Source organism: Carassius gibelio, chromosome A1 (genome assembly GCF_023724105.1).
Source record: "Carassius gibelio isolate Cgi1373 ecotype wild population from Czech Republic chromosome A1, carGib1.2-hapl.c, whole genome shotgun sequence".
Lineage (NCBI taxonomy): Eukaryota > Metazoa > Chordata > Actinopteri > Cypriniformes > Cyprinidae > Carassius > Carassius gibelio.
Window position 1 is genome coordinate 11,194,157 of NC_068371.1, and position 24,316 is coordinate 11,218,472.

At 35.7% G+C, this 24,316-nt stretch overlaps 1 protein-coding gene across 1 annotated transcript in view; it reads left to right on the forward strand.

Moving 5' to 3' along the window:
• The window catches only part of LOC127990713 (partitioning defective 3 homolog B), a 159,970-nt gene that overhangs the window by 99,117 nt on the left and 36,537 nt on the right, over positions 1–24,316 (forward strand). Inside the window, exons 17-20 of the mRNA XM_052591522.1 lie at positions 3,024–3,239; positions 5,036–5,219; positions 21,542–21,634; positions 22,294–22,554. Coding sequence (XP_052447482.1) covers positions 3,024–3,239; positions 5,036–5,219; positions 21,542–21,634; positions 22,294–22,554 — 754 coding nt within the window. The remainder of the gene's footprint in view (positions 1–3,023; positions 3,240–5,035; positions 5,220–21,541; positions 21,635–22,293; positions 22,555–24,316) is intronic.

Consider the following 24,316-nt stretch of genomic DNA (forward strand, 5'->3'; position numbering starts at 1 on the left):
GTAAACACAGCATTTTTTATGCATTTTTTTTCTGTGAATTCACAATCTAGTTCAGCATTATGCAGGTACTATTATTATTAATTATTATTAGGTTTTTACAGTGTCTGCTAAATATTTCACTAAAAATGAATAGCTTAAGGTCATTTTATTAGTTATTTTTTTATAATTTCTAGAACAATAATATGGAATTATGCTGCAGTTTATTTAAAAAGTCGAAGCCAAATATATTGCGTATGTTATTGAGAATCAGCCTTACCTAAAGCAACCTAAAAAACATTGCACTCATGTGATGTTCCCTTTATGGTTAGTCATAATTCATAAGAAAATTGCATCCTGGAAATCATAATCCATTATTTCTATAAAGAGTTGTTGATGCACACAAATTAGTGAAGTATAACTTTCCTTCTTGCAGACAAAGAAGCGTGTGTATGGTTGTATATGTGTGTGTTAGTTGATACAATGAAGAGCGAGTCTCGGTCCACAGGAGAGAAGAACATGTCCATTAAGAGGATGGATGAAAGTTGCTGGAGGCACCGCTCTCTCTCTCTCACACCCACATTTTCCTGTGGCCCCTCTCATCTAAATGAAGACCACTCATAGAGACTCTGTGGCGCTTTAGTTCACAGTTCAACATCCTCCAATTCATCTCTCTTCCAGGAGCTGCATGGCAGCCGCCCAGTTACTGTTCGGCCCTGCAGCGCTGCTTCTGCTGATTTGTTTGTTTTTCTCTCCGTCTCATTATTTTTTCCTTTTCGTGATAATGGCAGCATACAGGTATCTGTCTGCCGGAGAGACTTCGCCAATTAGCGTTTTATTTACTATAAGAACTTGTTCATATGACTTTCCCTGTCTTGCTGTCGTTCTCTCGGTCTGTTTCTGTTTCTTGCTCTTTCTTGCTGGTTTGTTGTTGATTCAGGTTTAGAGCAGCCATGTTGTGCTGGTTTAGATCCCAGGGAGGACCGTTTGTGATGCATGTTTGTTCGTGTCGGCGTGCATGCATGTAGCACTGTGGAAATGAAACCTACATTTTTGAAACATTTCACTGCTTAGATACGGTTACGGCTGCGTTTCATGGAATTTCAATATTTGTATCCAGTGCTTAATTTGTGCATTATGAAATCCAAGAACAAGGACCAGTCATGAAGTTTTTCAACATATTTAGTCGGTAGTTACATTTATGAATCTGAAGACAGACCGAATTAGCTGCAACCAGTTGGGAATTTAAGTTGTATATGCACTACATAAATAAGAAATAATTATTAATAAATAAATAATATATTCAGCAAAGATGCATTATGTTGATCAAAAGTGACATTGAAGACATTTATAATATTGACAAAAGAAAATAAAAAAAAAAAGCTGTCAATGCATCGAAGAATCCTGAAATACCGCAACACAACTGTTTATAAAATGGATAATACTGTGAAATGTTTCTTGAGCAGCAAATCAGCATATTAGAATGATTTCTGAAGAATCATGTGACACTGAAGACTGGAGGAATGATGCTAAAAATTCAGCTTTAGCATCACAGGAATAAATTAAATGTTTAAATAATCAAATTGGATACATTTATTTTAAATTTTAGTAATATTTTTAGTAATAAAATCCAGCCTTTATGAGCATACAATATGTTTTTTTCAAACACATAAATATATATATATATATATATATATATATATATATATATATATATATATATATATATATATATATATATATATATATATAAAGAATTTTAAAAGGTAGTGTACATCTCTGTGTTTTGTTTAACTACAAGCTCTTTTTTTTTTTTTTGTCCCAGAGATAGATTTTTATCAAAATGTTTAAAGAAAGGAAAATCTCTCATAAAGTAAGATTATAATATAAATATAAAGTGAAATAAAAAAAATTTCAAAGATAACAACCGTTTCACAGTTATGGTGTCATTTCCGCTGGTTTCCACAATTTACATAAAAAAAAGTGTTTTTTATCATTTTACTGTTGCTGATGGTTTGTAAAAGTTAGATTTTACATTTGAACAGTGACTTTTCCAGAGTCAAATTAGTTTTGTGCTTATAAATGTTATTTTACTCTGGTAAAATTACATGTGTCTTTCAGTGGCTTATTGTTTTATCATTTTCTATACACATTTTCACTGCTGGTTTTCGAAAAATATATTTCTTAAAAGTATAGTACTTGAGCCAAACATGAAAACCCTGTCATGGTTTACTCACCCTCATTTCATTCCAAACCCAAATGACTCACTCTCTCCTGTGAAGCATAAAAGGGGAGATTTTAAACACCCATTTGAGTTCCACTCAAAGTCATTCATGTTTGGAACGACATGAGAGTGAATAAATGATGACAGATTTTTAGTTTTCTCTTTCCTGCATGCCACTTTTTTACCTCTCATGCACCAAGCATTTCTCTTTTCTTCTTTTCCCCAACTTTCTTTTGCCCTTTCAGTGTTTGGAGCCCTTGGATTTGTGCTATTCCTCCATTTCATCTTCTTGTTTGTGCTTGTTGCAATCCCCCATCTTCTCCTCCTCCTCCTGGTGTCATTGTTCTCAGTCGTTTGTATTGTTTACGGCTTCATGGTTGGTCTTCATCTCATAGTACTTCATTTAATGCTCCTCTCCCCTGCATTACTACTTCTACTACTTTTCTGTTTAATATTTCTGAACGTCTGGTACATGTTTCCAACACCTCACTTATTCTGTGATGCTCTTGCATCCTCACCTTGAGGTTTCAACAACCACCCTTCACAAGTCTTTACATATTTCACCTCCATCTGTTCTTTGAATGTGTCCAAATCCATTAGATTTTCAGCTCATTTCACCGCACAGCTGTTGCATTTTCAGTTCACTTATGACCGCCCTGTTGAAAAGATCAGCTTAGACCACCGGGTATCTTCTTGATGATCCAAGCTGGCTAGTCCTGCAGGGCGCACTATATGTTACGTTTCTAATCTTGACCTCATCTTTGAACTTTCGCTTTCATTACCATCCTCCATCACTAACATCCCCTCCGTCTCCCCATGTCAGAACCCCTCTCTTCTAACGGGACGGCGCTGGGACCCAGGTTAGGTCTGCAGAAGTCCAGTTCTCTGGAGAGTCTCCAGACAGCGATGGAAGAGGTCAGAAAGGACGAGCTGCCCAACCATCGTCCACGCACACACATGGTGAGGGGCCGAGGCTGCAACCTCAGCTTTCGCCACGCCATCGACAAGTCCTACGAAGGGCCGTCTGAACCCGAGGATGGTGAGTTCAGAGAAGAACTGAAAATCCTTGAAAGAGTTACATAACAGTAAATAATAATTATAAATAAGTCACAAATATGTAAATAATGAAATGCAGTATTAATTAAATGCTTACAAAATAAATTATTATTATTATTATAATAATTAAAATAGTTAAGACTAGTCAGAATCAGTGTAATTTTATTATTTATATACTACTGTAGTGTTTATTATTCATTTGAATGAGCTTTTATTGTTATATTTTCAGTTTTCATCTTTAATTTTAGATTAGGTTTTAATTTGTAATTTTGTAAAAAAGTAATTTTGTTATGTGCTTCGCTCATTTTTCTTAATATTTTTCTATTTAGTTGTATTTTTAATTTCAGTTTTAGTAAATGTAGTAATTTAAAATAACTACATTTCCATTAGTTGCCAAGACAAATAATTTGTTTTACACACATTTTGTTTAATTTTAGTTTTCAGTATTTAACAGTAACAAAACTGTTGTTGTTGTTGTGTAATCTGAGCTGATTTAAAACCATTTATTTAAATATTAATAATTTTATTATTTTATTATGATTATTTGATGTGATTCATTATTATTTTTTAACTGGTATATATTTTTATTTTAAATAATGCGACATGATAACTAACTTATCTAAATAATTAACTTATTAAATCAAGAACAAAAGTATTCATTTATTAAAATTGTATTATGTTTTGTAAGTTACTTATCAACTCATCATTACAACCAACATGACATATGTTGTGAAATTTGGTGAAATCAGTTGTTTTTGTCTAATGCGACATGATAACCCTTTTTATTTTCAAAAATATATTTTGTCAGTGTTACTCTGTAATTGTGTTGTCATTTAAACAGAAGGCCTTCAGTGGCTTTCTGCATGTATTGCTCCCAGCAGCTAAAGTACATTAATGAGAAATGTGTGTGCTGCATACCAGTAAATGCATGTTGTTGAGCACAGTAGTGAGTGTCATGAGTTTGCCAAACATGTGCTCACAGTTAAAACTGCATACCACCCCTTCTCGCTTTGCCAAAAGTGCATCTGGCCCCTTCACATTCATTAGTCTCAGCAAAACACCCCATCAGCTTATAAGCCTTAATAAGCATTTTTCAGTATTGTATATCCTGTTGCATTATGGAAATTATAGTCAGCATGATTTTGAAATGCACTATTATTGTCATAATTGCACAATATTCCAAATAAAATAAAAAATATAAAACTTGAACTTTTAGAAATGTCACATTATGGAAGTAAAATGGGTTGCAAATGTTGTCTCATGTAGACTTTAAAAGCAGTTGGGTGCCAGAGAAGCTCCTTTACTTTTAGAAGCTCATTTGAGAGATGGATTTGACTCTCCGTGACTCATTTAGTTTTGTGAGCCAGTTAAGAGTGAATCAGCAAATGCAAGTATCACTGATTTCTGTGTGAACCTCCATCAACAAGCCAGCACATTTAACGGCATGTATCACCCCTGCTCTTTCTCTTTGACACTAAAGACCCTTTTAAATAAGAAATAGAGACAGAACTTGAGCACTAGAGATGCCTTCGATTGGAGCCTATAAGGTGTAATGAATTAATATATCAGTTTCTTTAATCAACCGGAGCCTGAGGGTGAATCACACTAAGATATTTCCAGGCCACATTTCAAATCTGTATTTGATTTACAGGAAAAACACCATGAAGATTGTCTATATCATTTCATGAGAAACAAGAGTCTGGCTCAGGGATTATTGTTTGATTCCTCATGATTAGACCTCATCAGGTGTTCGCTCATGTCTTTGTTCTTCACCAACAGATGACTCTGAGGAAGACTCTGGAAGAGACACGCCTGCCAGCAGCTCCTCTCGACAGGAAGTAGACGATGACAAGAAGGTAAAGAAAAAGAAAACCAAAAAGAAGAAAGAGAAAAAGAGCAAAAAGAAGGATGAGCCAGAAGACCCTGAGAAAAAGACAAAGAAAAAAGGATTTGGATTGTTGAGGTTAGTGTTAATTTCTTCAGACGAGACGAGACGAAATATGTTCGTCAACTACCTTTTTTTTTTCACGACTAAGACGAGACGATGACAAGACTGCACAACTGTCCAAAAATGCCGTTCACACCGAGCACGATAACAATAAAGATAACGCTAAAGATATAGTTCTAAAAATCGTTCTCAATATTAAAGAATAGCAGAGTCCACACTACAACTATAACGATAAAGGCACAGAGAAACGATATCATTGGAATCATTTTCAGAACAATTTTTTTTCCAGCTGATGAACGATACAAACATTGACATCTAATCAGAATCCATCCTGCTGTAACATGCTCAAGGATTTAAAGCGGCAGACACTCGTGCGCTCAGAATTAACAGACGTTATCGTTCGCTGGTGTGGACGCTAATATAGTTATCTTTATAGTTATCATTCTTGGTGTGAACGGGGCTTTAGACTAAGGTAACATGCATTATTGTTGACGAAAAAAAACGAGACGAAAATGTTTTGTAATTGTCTACAATCGTCTCTGCTTTTTCATCAGCTGTTACGCCTTTAAAATATTCAGAACGAGTTCATGGCTTTGCGCTTTTGCTCAAGTTACAGGTCTCATACTCCTGTTGCTGGCAGCCTGTGGCTGCAACACGAAACTGCTGAACACACAACACCCCAAGCAAACACGAGTGACGAGCGACGACGACATGCTAGGTCGAAGGAAGAGGCTCGATATTTGTGTGTTATAGTTAGCAGCGGTCTGTTATCAAGAAATAAAATAGTGTGTGCGTAGAAAGAATTCGACGAAAAACCAGACAACATTTGCATTCAACCAAAATCATCCAACAAGTGTATTTTGTCAGGTAATTATTACATTTGACCAATGTTTGAGATATGTGAAACACTTTTTTACTGAAATGTTTATCAGTAATAATCTCAGTAATAATGTGTTATTTTAAAAAAAGACTAACATTTTTTTTTACTAAAACTAGACTAAAATTAAAAGACTTTTAGTCGACTAAAACTTGACTACGATACCTTGAGTTTTCTTTTGACTAAAACTAGACTTAAATGACGAGACTTTTAGTCGACTAAAACTTGACTAGTCTAAAAAAGCTATAAATTCGCACACAAATCACAGTTTCACTCTAGTGTAAATTTATAAAAGGAAATCTTCACAAGAAATGCAGTGATTTCTGCCAAATGATTCTGGCAGCTCTTAACAGAAAATATATTTAATCCTAATGATCCAAATGAAGTTAGAAAATATTCATATAGAACTAAATTTGTGCTGATCTATTGATAGATAGTCAGGATTTTCGAGGGGGTGATTGATGGTACTGCATAAGGGCCCTCTGATTCAGCTGAACAAGGAGGCCTTCCTATATAATTGAGAACAAGAAAAGTGAACTAACTGTATGCTGTATGCTGTCTTTGTGTGATTTTATAAATATAAGCAGAGACAAATAAGATGACAAGATTGAATGACAACGCATGTGTCTCTGAACTATAGACCTCCAGATGTCTCCTCTGTGAGGACTGACCTCTGTTTTTCCAGCTCTGACTAACAGTTGATCAGTAGAACCTTGTAGTTGCATGGAAACCTTCATTTTGATTTGGTTTTTGGTGTGTGTGATTTTATCCTTTTTACCTTTTTTGTCGCTGCTAGCTTACAAAGTCAACGAGAAATTGTATCCACAAACCGTTTGACTTCCATAATGACATTGTTCTGATTGAAATTAGATGTTCAACATGAAAAGGTGTAGATCCTGTCCACCCAGTAATTGACTAGATTGTGTAAAATCCGAGAAAAGAATGGATGGCCGTCAAGGACTCTTGTTTTTAGTTTAAATATGTTACTGCTTTCCTTTGTTTCATACTATTTTCACCATTTGCTGTGTACACTACACTTCTTGCTACATTACTAAATTGTAAAATCATCCTTTTGTGACTGCAGTGCTTTCATGCTGAGGTCAAAGCGCCACGACAATTACGTGTTGAAACCCTGATGCGAGTCATGTGAATCTTACTCTTCGTCTCTCTTTAACGCTTATAAAATTCCCAGAGATTCAATCTCGTGGCCAAATATCAGTCAGCCGAACAGCTTGGACGTATTCATTGAGGGTTTTTTGCCAGACAACTCGTATCACATCTCTGCTTTCCAATCTGCTTCCTTATTGAATTTGAAAAATGACTTAATTAGCCATTGTGTTATGGTGCAATTTAATCTAATTGTAATGTCTTCACGGATGCTTTTCATCATCTAAAAACGAAAGAAAAAGGCAAATTATAAACATGTGAGAGTGTGATTCATGGTTCGTTTTTCAACTTACTGGTGATTTTTATTTCTTCCCTTTTAGGGGTGAAAATGTTGTGTTTATCGTGTGGTTTTGAAGACAGATGTGCTGTTTGTATGGGCTGCAGTTACAGATAGATTTGTAGGCTGCTTTCAACTTGACAACAATAGAGCATCAGATTTTTGGAGCTTCATGCTTTGGCTGCCTGCCATTATATCTTTCGATTCACTTGTTTTTCAGTGTTTCCACAATTAGAGGTATTTCACTGCTTAAGCAAAATGTCTGTGAAACAGAGATTAAAGCTCTCTGTATTATTGAGTTTCTGTTAGGGATAAGTAATAATGGAGTTTTCATTCTAAACAATCAGATATACATTTTTCACCCAGGAGGTGGAAAATAAGCCACAAAATTTCAACTTGAAATTATTAATAATTCATTAACATTGACAATCCTAGCATTCCACAAGATTTTACAAAAGTTATTTTGTAATATATATATATATATATATATATATATATATATATATATATATACATACATACATACATACATACATACATACATACACATATGTATATGTATATGTGTGTGTATTGTGGCAGAGGAGCAAATGACAGACACAGTGGGGTGGTGTCAGGCATTGGAGAGGCTTTTATTAACAAAAAAACTTACCAAAACAGGGAATAAAAGTGTCCAAAGGGGATCTGGTGTCCTCGTTGTGCTATGGGGTTTGTGAAGGGCAGGTAGTGTTCAGAAATGAAGGGTCCAGGTAAGAGGCACGTGCTCCCCTCTTTGGTAACACTTTACAGTAAGGTTCCACTAGTTAATGTTAGTTGATATATTAACATTAAAGAATAATGAACTGTACATTTAATACAGTATTGATTCATCTTTGTTAAAGTTAGTTAATGAAAATACAGTCGTTCATTGTTAGTTCATGCTAATTCACAGTGCATTAATTAATGTTAACAAGCACAACTCTTGATTTTAATGCATTAATAAATGTTGAAATTAACATTAACTAAGATTAATGAATGCTGTAGAAGCATTGTTCATTTTTAGTTCATGTTACCTAAAGTACTTAACTAATGAACCTAATTGTAAAGTGTTGCCAAAATAGACATATACTTGTTTACTTAAAAAAATATGTTACTGTCTTTTTATGATATTGGATGTTTTAGTGTGATTGTTAACTACATATTTTAGCTGAAAGTCACTTAAAACATGCACTACAGTATTCAACCTTTTAAAAATGCTAATGCTAATAACCACATGTGGTTATTTTGACACTGAGCACACATTTTTCTCTGGTGTGTCATACTAACCCACGCTCTGATACAAAACACTCACGTCTGCTGCTTTCAGATCAGTCCACTTCAACTCCGTGTAACTTTCCAAATCTGAATTAACAAATCCAATGCTACATTAAGCCTATTAATACGCCTGTACTTCCTCTACCCAAAATGCATCATACAAGAGTTGTGTTTGCACATCGAGATTACACACCACCCCTCATCTTGCATTCCTAAGCCAGCAACAGTTAGACACCTTCTAGTATAGCTATAAACATGCTTCTAGTGTTTGTTTATGAATGAGCAGATGACTTTGACAGTAATCTGAAAAGGAGATAATTCTTTAATTTACTTAAATTTAGCATTTGGCTGTGTTTAATCCCTGGACGATTTTTTAAGAAAGTCAGCTCTCTCCTGCTTCGCTCTTGACATGTTTTGAATGTTGTTGAGTTTATGGTGCTCTTACAGTTTTGTGTTATTGAAGTTATTAAAGTTGTAGCTTTTTTTTGCAAAAGTTGTACATTTATAAATTATTTAAATTGCAATTGGTTTGCTTTAGATTCTTTCAAAGATCATTTGTGTTTGTGATTGTGTATAGTAATGGCAGGCACGTTTGAATAGTCTTTTACGACTCCATAGAGAAACATTCAACTGTGGCTTCAATTACAGTGACTTAGAGTTGCACAGCCCATTAAACAGCTAATACTTACCCCATTCTGAAAACAAGGAATAGCGACTGACAATCGAACCCAGAAACATTATATTTCTAATTAAAATGCTGCAAAACTTTAACATTATAAATTAGATTTTACATTTCCTGAAGAAAGTTTTAGTGGTATTTGCTTGTGTAAAACTCACCATCATGAGCTCGGATTTGGCCTAAAAACATTCTGAATTTTTTTCACTATTTGCTGATGCAGTAACTAAGGCTGACCGGTTTTATTAACTTCATTTGAGGGCCGGATTATTGAATTAAAAATTTGAAGGGGGCCATCCCGATCTCTTTCTGGGTGCTATAAAATTAGAAATTAATTAGAAATGCATACGTTTCACTCAAGTAGCCACGGCCATAATTATGGAGAACTTTAAGGCTTAATATAATTTAAACAGATGAGTTACACAAAAATATTCATTGCCCTCACAGTTGTCATGAAGGGCACAATTAGCTATATATACCAAAACCACTTTTTGTACCAAGCTGTAAACAATTTTTTTTTCTGCTGTAAAGTTGGGCTTTTTAAGATTGGGAATCTATGGGAATTAATTCCTTTTGGAGGCAGCCTCTAGCTGCCGGTTTATTAATTGCAGTTTTAGTCACGACCGTGTTGGTTTCACAAGAGAGATTGGAAGGTTGCCGCTCGGTGTTGCCAAGTCCGCGGTTTTCTCGCGGAATAGGGTTACTTGTACACATAGACTTTACAAAAACATGGACGTATTGTCCGTGACGTTACCCGTAGATTTTGTAAGAGCCTTTTTGAAGCTCAAAGTGGGCGGAGAGGTCAGTTGCCATCTCTACAGCAGCCATGCACCAAGATCTTGCTGCTGGCTTAGCTGGAATGACTGACAGTTCTGAGCGTATTGCTCAAAATGTTTTGATGGTTCTTGGGAGGCTTAATATTTACACTTAAATAAACCCATGAATGGTGTACTTACTGTAGTCAATGAACAATAAACTGGGTAGAGAATGCATTTTGATTTAAAACAAATCTTACAAACTTTACCTTTAAGAGCCGATTTACAACAAATGATGTGTGGGGAAAGGAGATAAGGGTAGCTACTATTTAACTGTCTTAGCACACACATGAGCACAATATACTTTCTCTCTCACACACACACACACACACACACACACAGTGCGTGGTTATGACATTTGGTGCACATATAATCATACAATGACGTTTATAATGGATTCCATATCTGTTTATTGACTACTAGAATTATAGCTTATATTTAGAATGGCACACATGCTTCAGCAGGGTGCGGGATGGACAGATCACATTTTATTTCCCGTCTGAGTGGGAACATATGAAGCTGTTAACACAATCGCTCAGTGCAGCCCGGGAGAGGCTAATTACTGAAATCTGTTTCTAAAATTAAACCCCATTCTGCAGTGATTTCCTCATTTATTCATGCCGATGTGTTCTGTCAGTCAGACGTTATGGAATAAAAACACATATTCCTATTAGCAGAGAAGGTGCAGGGACTTATGAATATTAATGAGCTTATGCACACTTAATCACTTGTGGCAGGCCCTCCTTTCCGTGTTTGTTTGTGGGGGTTCATTTTTAGGTTCGTCTGTGCCTTCAAGCTTCACGCGGGTTTCGACGCGGTGCACATCTATTTTGAACGTAATGAAATGCTTAAGCTAAATTGCCATGAGAGGTATTAAATCTTAGACATTTAATGATATGCCTATGTGTATTTTGACAACTCAAGATGGTACTTTAAGCTGAAACCCAGTCACTATATATAAACAAAACTTTTGTAAAATGAAGACAATCATTATGCTTATATTTGAGTTTATAAGATGGGGACCAGGTGCTGTCAAGCTCCAAAAAGGACAAGAAAGCATGAGAAAAGCATCCCAAAATGAGTCCATATGACTTATGCACTGTTTTCCAAGTTTTCTGAATGTACACTTTAGCTCTCTATAACAGACAGACTGTATATGAAATAGTTATTCATTTGGTATTTTGCCTTGAAAATCTTGTTTGACAGTGGTCCCCATTCACTTTCATTGTATGGAAATGAGCAGATTGATCATTTAACTATATATATGTACTTTTGAGTCCCATGTATTATATTATATCATATTAAAGGCATCAACACATCTCAAAAAAGTTGGGACAAGGCCATGTTTACCACTGTGTGGCATCCCATCTTCTTTTTATAACAGTCTGCAAACGTCTGGGGACTGAGGAGACAAGTTGCTTAAGTTTAGGAATAGGAATGTTGTCCCATTCTTGTCTAATACAGACTTCTAGTTGCTCAACTTTCTTAGATCTTCCTCTTTATGATGCGCCAAATGATTTCTATAGGTGAAAGATTCAGTACCCGGATCCTTCTTCTACACAGCCATGATGTTGTAATTGATGCAGTATGTGGTATGGTATTGTCATGTAAGAAAATGCAAGGTCTTCCTTTAAAGAGACGACATCTGTATGGGAACATATGTTGTTATAGAACTTGGATATACCTTTCAGCATTGATGGTGCCTTTCCAGAAGTGTAAGCTGCCCATGCCAGTTTTCAAATTTTGATTCGTCTGACCACAGAACAGTTTTCCACTTTACCACAGTCCATTTTAAATGAGCCTTGGCCCAGAGAAAATGCCTGCGCTTCTGGATCATATTTAGATATGGCTTCTTCATTTACCTATAGAGTTTTAGCTGTCAGAGGTGAATGGCACGGTGTATTGTCTTCACCAACAATGTTTTCTGGAAGTATTCCTGAGCCCGTGTTGTGATTTCCATTACAGTAGCATTCCTGTATGTGATGCAGTGCCGTCTAAAGGGCCCAAAGATCACAGGCATTCAGTATGGTTTTCCGGCCATGACCCTTACGGACAGAGATTGTTCCAGATTCTCTGAATCTCTGGATGATATTATGCACTGTAGATGATGATAACTTCAAACTCTTTGCAATTTTTCTCTGAGAAACTTCTTTCTGATATTGCTCCACTATTTTTCATTGCAGAATTGGGGATCCTCTGCCCATCTTGACTTCTGAGAAACACTGCCACTCTGAGAGGCTCTTTTTATACCCAGTAATGTTGACAGTTGACCTAATAATTTGCAAATTGGTCCTCCAGCTGTTCGTTATATGTACATTTAACTTTTCTGGCCTCTTATTGCTACCTGTCCCAACTTTTTTTGCAATATGTAGCTCTCATGAAATCCAAAATGAGACAACATTTGGCATGACATTTCAAAGTGTCTCACTTTCAACATTTGATATTTTATCTATATTCTATTGTGAATAAAATATAAGTTTATGCCATTTGTAAATTATTCATTCCTTTTTTACTCACAATTTGTACAGTGTCCTAACTTTTTTGGAATCGTGTTTGTATATAGGATAATAAAAGTGCATTACTAATATAGTTGTGTTTTTTCGTGAACAATGGGAGTATGAATGGCCAGGATATGTAAGTGCTACTCATAACTGCACTCATATTACTGTATGTGCGCATTCACTTGTGTGTTAGACAGACAGTGAGAGTGTCAATTTAAGTGTTGTAATACAACACTGCTGTATTGTGTCTGTCAAGGTTTAGTCTGGAAACCACAAGTAGTATCTCATGACACTTGTTCCTCGTCTTCAACCTCCAGCATGCATTCATTGTGAACGATGTTATGAGACAGCTGTGTGATTGATGGACTTCTCTCCAGCAGGCCCGGGCTCAGGGAATGCTGCTCTGACGGTAAAGGTTAACTGCCTCTTTCCCATCAGAGACAGGCCTGGCATGAAAGTGGTCAAATCACATTAACCTTTACTTTCACGCCTTTTTAATATTAGCAAGTGCTGAAAAAAAAGGCTTATGGAGATTCAATATGCTCAAATATAAAAGACCAGCATGCATGGCAGATTCAACTTTTTATTATTTTTTTAATATTCGATCAAGTTTTAAAATCATTAAAACCATATCATGTGAAAATCTGAAGTCTAATCAGCTCTAAACATATTTTGAGATAGATACAGACACAGATATTGACTCTGCTGCAAACCCTTTATAAAAACTATAGCAGTATTGGGCAGATGCTCAAATAACACAACCCTCTACATTGCAATGAACATCATCTATTTGAATATTAGATACAGAGTTGTTGCTCCAGTCTGGTGGGAAGTGACAGATGCATGCTGACAAACCGACAGTCAAAGTGTCTTTCTTGCAGAACTTCGCCGGCTGTTTTGATTGATGTATACTTTATGGAAGCGACAATCTGCAGCCTGGACACATGCCATTCAAAACTGTAACAAGACTTTACAGATTGGTCAACAGTGTAAAACATAACACGCATATGATTTTAAACATTTCAAGCCAGAAAGATGAAGATTTATGTCACAAAATGTGCTTCTCACCTACTAACACTGGTGAACAAAAGATTTAACAACTTCATCAGAAGTGCAGTGTCTGAACATACTGGTTTTCTGTAATAGTCTGCAATTTTGGTGATGATAAGAGAGATAATAGCCTCGTTTCCATTGCCTGGCCAAAAGCGGGTGTGCTAGTGGATGCCAGGGCCAGTCGCGATTCCACTGCAACTTACAGGGCTTGATCGTGCCTCGTCGGCGCTTCCTCTAAGCCAACGGCCTAGGTTTTTTGGCCCGACGAAAACCTTTGGCCAAAGCGGGCCAGCTTGGTCTAGAGGAGTTGTTATTAACAAAGGCGGAGTTTCTCTGCATCTGGAGAGCATCAGTGCCGCAGATTATTTCTTATAGATAGATAACAGCTATAAGCTATAACAGTTATAACGCCAGCATTAAAAACTTTATAAAATAAGTTGAGCTCAAAACTTCTCAGCTTCTTATTCTCTAACACAATCGTGTGTTTATTTAGTAACATACTTTACCTGTCATAAGTCTCATCTCAAGAGTTTATCTCTGCATAGCCTATGTCATAAAAATATAATAATGGTTTTTGTTCAGGAGCTTTTATAAAAATATAGAAATTATCATTCTATAGGCTACAGTGGCTACAAATAAACAGAAGGAGACTCGTAACGCTTTATTTCTATGACTTATTTTCAATCCTGATAAATTAATTCATTATGATCAATGTATCACTTAACATTGTGAAACATCAATGCTTTTGGATTTAAACAAATGGACGCTTTTATCATTTATCGATTTTGTGATCGCACTAGTTCCAGTGACGTATTTCTTATTAGGCTCCGTCCACACGGAGACGCGTTTCTGTGAATACGCACAAATTTTTTATCGGATAGGCATTTCGTCCACACGGATCCGGCGTTTTCACAAGGTGAAACCGCTATTTTTTGAAACCGGGTCCCAAAGTGGATAAATTTGAAAACGCCGTCTTTGCGTTTTCGTCTGGACGGCTAATCCGTGTATTTTCTGAAACGATGACATCATCAGCCCACGTCTCCCACCTCACGTCAAGTCAGACACCTCTACGTCACGTAACAGCAACAAAAACATGAACAAACACTGAACGGTTGTCTTTTTATTAACTAACATTAACACTGAATTAATAAATGTATTGTTCCATGTTCGTTTGTGTACCACGCGCAAGGTTTACGAGCATAGTCCAAGTCTTCTTCTCTGTTTTTAGTGTATCTCTGTGGCAGAATTACAGCGCCACATACTGGTCTGGCATGTATACTACACCATTTTGCGGTTTCGTGTGGACGCGGATATTTCTTGGGACGAGGAAAAAAAAGATCGGATTGGGGTAAGCTCCGTCTCCGTGTGGACGGGGCCTTAGTTTTCTGATAACTTCTCTTTGTTGGTGAAATGATGGGGTTGCATGATGTTGTTCCTGAGAGGCATGCAAAGGACAGGTTTTAGTGAAGCACAGCAGAGCTTCTGGCCTGACGGTGGAAAACAGCAATTTTGACATACAGCCATATATGCTGCGGCACCCTGGGAGCTGTTGGGGGTTTGTGCCTTGCTCAAGGGCACCTCAGTCGTGGTATTACCGGCCCGAGATTCGAACACACAACTTTAGGGTTAGGAGTCAAACTCTGTAACCATTAGGCGATGATTTCTCCTTGGGCTTAAATATTTTGGCATCGGTGCTACAGGTCCGAGGCTTCTTTGCCCCGCCTTGCCCTTTTAAAGCACTGGCCCGACAGTGGAAAAGCGGCTAATGTGATTTCAACCATTCAGAATGAGAGACCATTTTTTTCTGTTTATAAAGTGGATTAGACTGCTCTTATCATTTAACATCTTAAACACTATTACTCCATTTGATGGAAATGACACTAAACTTTTATACGTGTCAATAATTGTGGTCAACAATAAAATTTTGTGTAATATTGAACAAATATTGAGTGTCAACTGTTCCAGTAGTGATTAACTGCTAATAAGGGGAGGTTTCAGTAATGAAAGTAGTATGGCATTTTTACGGTGTTCTTACCACAGTAATTTTGTGTTGTCAGATTGGCTGGATCTTGTGAAGACTTGCAATTAGATTGTAGCTCTTTCGTTGTTCAGGAGTCTTGTCAATGTTTTCTCACTAACATTTTTAAGCTTTTTTCCTTTTGAATTCTGGTACTGCTAATGATGCTAGAGTATTTAAAATATAGCTTTGTTTAATCATTCAGTTTTCCACTGGTTTGGAATTTGCATAATAATCCCCTTTTTACTGTTTTTTTTTTTAAGATAATTATATTTAATCCATTTAATCTGTCAAACCTCTCAGTCTCATTTCTTTATTTATTGTTACTTTAGCCTTCATTTCTCCTTGTTCAAATTTATTGTACACTCAGTTGCACTGTTTAGCCTTGTTAATCACCTAAATGCCATTTAATGAAGTCAAGTATAAACATGCCTTTTCTCATGCTGTTATATCCATATTGAAATATACATTTTTGTTTAGTACTAGCTTTTCTACCAACTAAAACAGAGATGACTGAGGGTTTTGGGTGTTTCTTAATTGGCAGCTGGCACCCTAAACTGTTTCTAAGGTGTTGATTAGTAGTTGCTAGGGTGTTCAAGGTGATTGTTAGGGAGAGTTTAGGATTTTTCATAGGGAATAGCTTGCAGTTGCTTGGATTAAATTTTTCGGTTGCACTTTATTTTACAGTACGTGTACTTACATGTACTTATAGTGTACTTACAGTGTATTTATCTAAGAAAGTTCTGGTAATACAAGGTAACTACATGGGGTAGGGTTAGGTTTAGGGGTAGGTTCAGGGTTAGTACCTAGTTATTACATAGTTATTGTAATTACTATAATAAGTACATAGTATGTACATGAGGAACAGGACTGTAAAATAAAGTGCTACCAATTTTTCGTTTTTGTGCCTTATCGTCTGGGTAAAAATTGTCTGATCACCTTTTGTGATTGCACTTAAATCTACCAATTGCGAACCACTCTTTTTTTCTCATTCATGCACGTTTCCCTATGACTCAAAGTTGTATACTGTTTAATCAGGAATATGTTGCGCAGACATATTTGCATACTGCGGAATACACAATATAGCAAATCTCTAATGACAGACACTTTATTTTGCAGTAATGATATATACTGTCATACCGCCCAGCCCAAGTGCTGTTCATCTCACCTACATTCACACACTTTCAACACCCAGGTGACAAAGGTGTAAATGACTGGTATACTAGAATGCATATGGCATTCTGTGTTGTTTGTGCATGTTTTTTGATCATTGCTGTTGTAATATGGGAAGCCAGTAGGTCTGTTTTACGCATTATTTTCAACAAACCATATACTACATGCATCTTCAGATTAGAGATAAATTGTGGTGCAAGTGTGGTGTGTGTGTGTGTGTGTATGTGTGTGTGTGTATATATATATATATATATATATATATATATATATACACACATACACACACACACACACACACACACACAAATTTATTCAGCAAGGGCGCATTACATTTTAGACATTTAAATTCTGTATTTAAAAGTAACAGTAATTAAATGTTGTTTTAACTTTTTCATCAAAGAATCCTGAAAAAAAACATTGTTTTAAATAAAAGCATATCTGAAGACTTGAGTATATAAGTAATTTTACTGCATTTTTTATCAAATAATTGCAGCCTTGGTGAGCATAAGAGATGACTTTCAAAAACATAAAAAAATTGTACAGACTCCGAACTTTTGAATGGTAGTGTACAGTATGTATTTAATGAAAGATTTAATGTAAATCAAAAGCGACTAGTTGGCCAACAAAAAAAGGGAACAGGAACCAGAGATGGGAAATCTTAAAAGAAAGAAGCAGATCCATTCCTGACAGTTTTACCTAATTAGAAAGATCCTTAAAACTAGGCAGGGGAGAAGCAGGCATTAATATATGCAAACATAATGATCATCTTAGCAGTACGTTCCCAGTTCCCATGGATCAGCCGTCTGTCTGTGTGAAAATGTAGGTTTTGTCTGCTAAAATATGAGCCTCAGGTTTAGACTGATAAATTGCAACACTCAGTAAACTTGTCAATCGATAAACCAAGAGCTGCCAGCACACAGCCAGAGAAAAAGCTCTTTACGAAGACAGCTTCGGTATTGTACTTTACATTACAGCATAATTGGGTTTTAGACTTGCAATTACAGCACACACGTTTCTCATCAACATTCATGTCGTTTTGTCTGATTTCACACCATCTTCGCCATTAATGTTAGCCTGTAATTTCCACCGCCTAAATGTTAAGTCTCCCAAAAGCTACATAGACCATTTTAATCTCAGGTTAACAACCAAAGTAATGTTAATTCACTTTGCTAATTTAATTTAGACCGTATTAAAATGTTAGTATGCTACTTTGGTCTACGTACTTCAACCTTGTGCTGACAACACTTAGAAATGTAATCAGCTTCCAAGGGCATGTTTCACATTCACTGCGACAATCAAATCCACCTGAATGCTGTAAACCAATCAGAGTCTCATCTCCCATCCCCTTTAAAAGACAGTTGCGCTCGCACCATTGCGGGTTTGCTATTTACATAAAAATTCAGATGCTATTTACATTAAATACATAATGCTATTTACATTAACACCCGGCTATAGTTGCAAATTACTAACACACTCTTTAAATAACAAAGAAAAAATATTGTGCCAGACTTTAGACCAGGTTTGAGTTGGTCTATGGCGCAGTCTATTTTCAGTTCAGCTCTTTTAGACCAGCACACCCATGGGTGCACAAATGTGCGCAATGCATTTGCTTTTTAAACAACGCAGTGCATGACGGGATTATGAGAACTGCGTCAGGCTGAAGCTAGCAAAAACACTTTCGCTGTGCCTTGCGCCACATTGCGTCGGGTGTATGATTAGGCCCATTGCCTGAATTGCAAACTGGTGTCAGTAAACCTAGTGCTTAGCTACTCCTTAGTTTCGCTTAACCAGACTTTTGACTGTCAGAATGAAGGTTAGTCTTATTTACAGCTTTTTATGGCCAAAAACCAACAGATATGTGACCCTGGACCACAAAACCAGTCTTTATTGGAATAATAAGTGAATAGATAAGCTTTCCATTGATGTGTGGTTTATAAGGATTGGACAATATTTGGCCGAGATACAACTATTTAAAATCTGGAATCTGAGGGTAAAAAAAAAAATCCAAAATCATGTTTTTTCCATTTGTCCAAATTAATTCTTAGTAATTCATATTACTAATCAAAAATGTAGTCTTGATATACAGGTATTTATGATAGGAAATTTACAAAATATCTTCATGGAAGATGACCTTTACTTAATATCCTATTGATTTTTGGCATATAAGAAAAATATATAATTTTGACCCATTCACTGTTTTTTGGTACAAAGGCATGTTTATACTTGACTTCATTTAATGGCATTTAGGTGATTAACAAGGCTAAACAGTGCAACTGAGTGTACAAGAGATTTGGACAAGGAGAAATGAAGGATAAAGTAACAATAAATAAAGCAATGAGAAAGAGAGGTTTGACAGATTAAATGGATTACATATAATTAGCCTCAAAAACACAGTAAAGGAGGATTATGCAAATTCCAAACCAGTGAAAATCTGAATGATTAAACAAAGCTATATTTTAAATACTCTCGCATCACTACCAAAAATACCCCAGCGACTTAAGACTCGCTTTGTGGTCCAGGGTCACATATGACATGTAAAGTAGTTTGTTTGGACATGCCATTGTAGATCCCATATTATTTATTATGTTTAACAATAATAACTGTGCAAGCTGCAGTTAGCATGATCAGTTTTCAGAAGGATCAGGTTACTCTGTATTGTGTTATGGTCACAGTGACAAATGTCAAGTGGCCAGTAATCAAGTATGTGAGTTATGTGAGCTCTGTGTTGCATGATGAACTGCGCTGCGCTCACTTTGATTGAGCAGGACTGCGGCACATTGATATTCAGGCCACGACTCCCTCTGGTTTTAATGAGAGTGCTTAAGGGCAAGGCAGAGCTAGCATGCCAGCTGCTGGTATTAGATCGCTCCAGCCTAATGAGATAAATACAGTCATTAGTGCGTGTGTGGGGCTGGGAAATAGAGTACTCTTGAGGCTTAATGCACAGAGACACGGTGAGATGATGCTGGATCCAACCGGACACTTGAATTGCTCATGAGCCAGTGTTTGGAACATGTAGTCATGGCTTATCTTGAGCAAACATGCATATTTGTCCTCGGGTGTGATATCTGTGTCAAATAAAAAAATACAATTAGGAATCTTGGGAGCGAGGTTTGTGGTTATTCCTGATTAAAATGTGTGTTTGTGGAAATGTAATTGAATACTCATTTGTTAATAGACATTGCACAGCTGTCATTTTTATTCATATGTGTGTTTGTCAGGGTGAATCTCATGAAGACTGTCAAGAAATTCTCAGGTCGTTTTTCACATGAAAAAAAAAAAAAACGATTATAGATTTTCATAATGAAAATAAGCCTATTTTAGGACCATTAAGAATTTTTTTTTAATCTTTTTTTTTAATCTTTTTTTTTTTTTTTTTGACATGAAAATTTAGCACATTTTCCTCCACCCCAAATTTCTGCAGTTACTTTTGATGATGCATTACAATTGAATTCTTAGTGCTGTAATGCAAAATAGTCATATTTACACATTAATTATTTTTGGAAGATTTACAGATTTAAATTTCACAACATTAATTAATAATTGTGTTTTATATATATATATATATATATATATATATATATATATATATATATATATATATATATATATATATATATATATATATATATATATATATATATATTTAAATTATCCACTATTGGTAATGCTGAATTGTACATTTGCATCATCATGGTATTAGTTGTTGAAATTATTATTATTATTATTTTTAATTTGGTCCGCTTCAAGACTTATTCCTTATTAAATATTTTATTTTATTTTATCAATTTAATTTTATATTTATATATTTTTATTAGTTCGGATTTGAGGGGAAAAAGCATTATCCCTAATACAACTTAATTTTTTTTTTTTTTTTTTTTTTTATGTAGATAAAGACTAATACTACTAAGGAGCTATTCATGAGTTTCACATTGATCATCCAGTTGATGATCCAGAAGCTGTTTCTTTTTACAACTGACACTGATGTTTCATTACGGCCTCACTGGCCTGAGATCGAGTGATCTTCTCATCCACTCTCTGTCTTTATTAGCTTTACTCTTTATATAATCTTTCCCTCTTCTGTCTTTATATGCTGTCAGCATGGAGACCCCACCTGACCTCAGAACAGAGCAGAAGAATATGTGAGTTTCTGAAGGTTTGGCGTGGAGATGGGCTAGAAAAATCACTGCAGGGCATTGGACACTGATACTGCTTGGTTTTGCAGGCGTGTGTGTGTGTGTGTGTGTGTGTTTGTGTGTGTGTGTGTGTGTGTGTGTGTGTGTGTGTGTGTGTGTGTGTTTTCAGGCTGGTACATGGGGAACCAATCATTAGATTTCCTAGAGTAAATTCTGCTTTGGTACTTGAAAGAACAGGGAATCTGTTGAGTCATTCATTATTGAAAAAATAATACATCCTCCCCTTTTCTCTTTTTGTCTGTGCTCTTTCTTTCTTTCCTTCCATCCTTGCTTTCTTCAAACCCTCATCCAGGTTTGGGAGAAAAAACAAACCCAAGGCTAAAGAAATGGGAGCTTTGAGCGAAGAGGAGGTGTACAAGAGTGAACCTGAGATGTTTCTGTCAAAGTATGTTCACCACTTATATAACATGTTTTATTTCATCCACAGAGTTCAATTAGAAAATAGAAGACTATGCAAATGTATCAATCTAAAGCTGTAGAAATGATTAAACCAGTTTTGAACTCATGATAATTGCCCTGTTGGTTTAATTGGTTGTTCTTTTCATAGTAATTAAAGACTCAAGACTAATGATTTAATCGAAACATATTAAAAGTCATATCATATAAGTATATGTTAACGTGACTTGTTTTTTAATGTTTAACCCTTCTGCATTATGAGATAAAACATCAAAATTATGACATACTAGAAGTAAATATGATAGTAATAGTGGAAATGTTATCACACAATTCTATAAAAAAAAAAATTGAAACTGGGGGGAATTTTTTTTTTTTCCTTCAAATCATGACTAAATCATGACAATATGATTGGATCATAATCATGGATATGATTTTGAGTTCTAGTATTACTTTCTATTTCATAATTAACTTAGTCAATAATTCTGTATATATACATACACATACACAATTAATTGTTTTTAATAAGAAAAGTGTGTTGCAAGAATCTAGTGAAAAAACGTGAGGGTTTGTGGAAGCAAATAGTTTTAGTTAAAAAAGTTACAAATGACAAGGCTATTTCAGCACTTCAAATGGTTTTCAACTCTATAGGAGTGAAAGGAACAGCCCTGCTCCTGACCGCGCCATCTTCCCGGACGTCGAGGACGATGACCTGGATCCCAACTATGCTCGCATCGACAATTTCAGAGAACCTCCCGCCTCCAGCCACTCCCCCTATCCACCTGGAACTCCCACCCATAACTACACTCAGCCTCTCCCCGCCCCCAATAGAGAGCCACCCAATGAGGACGCGCTAGAGGGGCTTTATGCAAAAGTGAATAAGCAAAGAACCGCTCCTCCAAACACTGACAGGTGAGGACCAATACATATATTTTTTTTAATGACTAACGTGTATAAAAGTAGTGTGCAAAAGTGTTTTTTTTTTTTTTTTTTTTTCAGATTAGTACCGATTAAGTATGCAATAACCAATAGCAGAACCATTTATTTAATTATTTTGCTTTTTGACACAATATTAATAAAATAAAATAATAGTAAGACAGTTGTTATAGTACAACAATAAATACATGTGATATAATAATACTAATAATAATAATAATAACAATAATACTAATAATAATACTAATAATAATAATAATAATATATTATTGGACAATATTATTATTATAAAATTATTAAAAAAATATTATGTACAATAATAATTTGTATAATATTTTAGTGTATTACTGTTATTAATTATATATTTATATATATTTAATATTCTTTTTATTTTTTATTATTATCATCGTTATCGGTCAAATCTGTTCATTCTGCAGTTCTTTTTGACAATAATAATTGCACAGTTATTAGAATAAAAAAGTAAAACATAATAATAATAATAATAATAATAATAATGTTGAATATATTTACTCATGAATAAATTTATAAGTGTTTATATATTTATATATTTTGTTAATGTACTATTATAAAATATATATATATTATTTATTTTTCATAATACATATGATTTGTTTTACTGTTGTAGTAAAATACTACTATTCAATATTACTGTCATTATTATTCAAACTGATTTTCACAAACTCCTCAGTATTGTCACTCAGTAAAAGTAAATCAGTGGACGTTATAAAACTTGTTGATCCGGTTATTGAAAGCATAAAAAAATTAGCTTTGGCGATGTACATGCAACATGCCGAAAATCCAGGCACGTCGAACGTAACGAACGTTTTGGCCTTTTTGTGAATTAATTTGTGATTTACTGTTTAGCTGTATAGACTGTATTTACAGAGGGAATGTATGTCTCACTGGTGAGTTTTTAGTCCAGGCTGAGTGGTCTCAACGACAGAGAGCATTGATTTGTTGTCTGGCGTTAATTATGCGTGAGTGTTGCAGTGTCCGTGGGGGCCGTGTTCATTCTTGCTCTTGTCCCGTCATCGATTGGTACAAGATTATCTTCCGTGCGCTGTACTGAGCTCAGTAGAGCTGTAATCCTATCACCAATGCCACGTTCACACAGCAGCCGAATACTGTTGTAAGTCCTGCATTTGAGTTCATAATATTGTTACGTTCAAACACAGTAGAGTTATTTATGGGAGTACAACCACATTCTGTAACTGAGCTCACGTCCATTTAAATTTCTAGACCCGCCCTGTGCGCTAGTTTTCTATCACGTCACAGTACGAGAGAACCGCTCTGGTGCACAAACGCGTGTCTATCTTGTGTTTCGCATTTTCATGTGTGGTTTCGGTAACTTACAGCGACACGGGTACGAGTTGTGTGTCAAGAAGAAAGTGTGAGAAATGTCTCGTCTGAAGCAGAGCTATGAATCGAAACATCGTTTTCAGTGTGTGTGTGTGTGTGTGTGTGTGTGTGCACGACCCTCGATTTTCATATCAGAGAGCAAATAAGAGAGAAAGATGGCAGGAAAGAGACGGTCAATTAACCACAAAGTAACAGCCAGACAGATATGCAAAGGCCCCCTCCTCATCTCACGGTCTCGCTTTCTCCAAGTGCTGATGTCTCATCTACTTTAGCAGGGTACTTAATTACCATTCTCTCTCGCGTGTGTCGCCTGACTGCTCCTAACAGCCCTTTGTTCTTGCCGGCATTTGGTGTATAA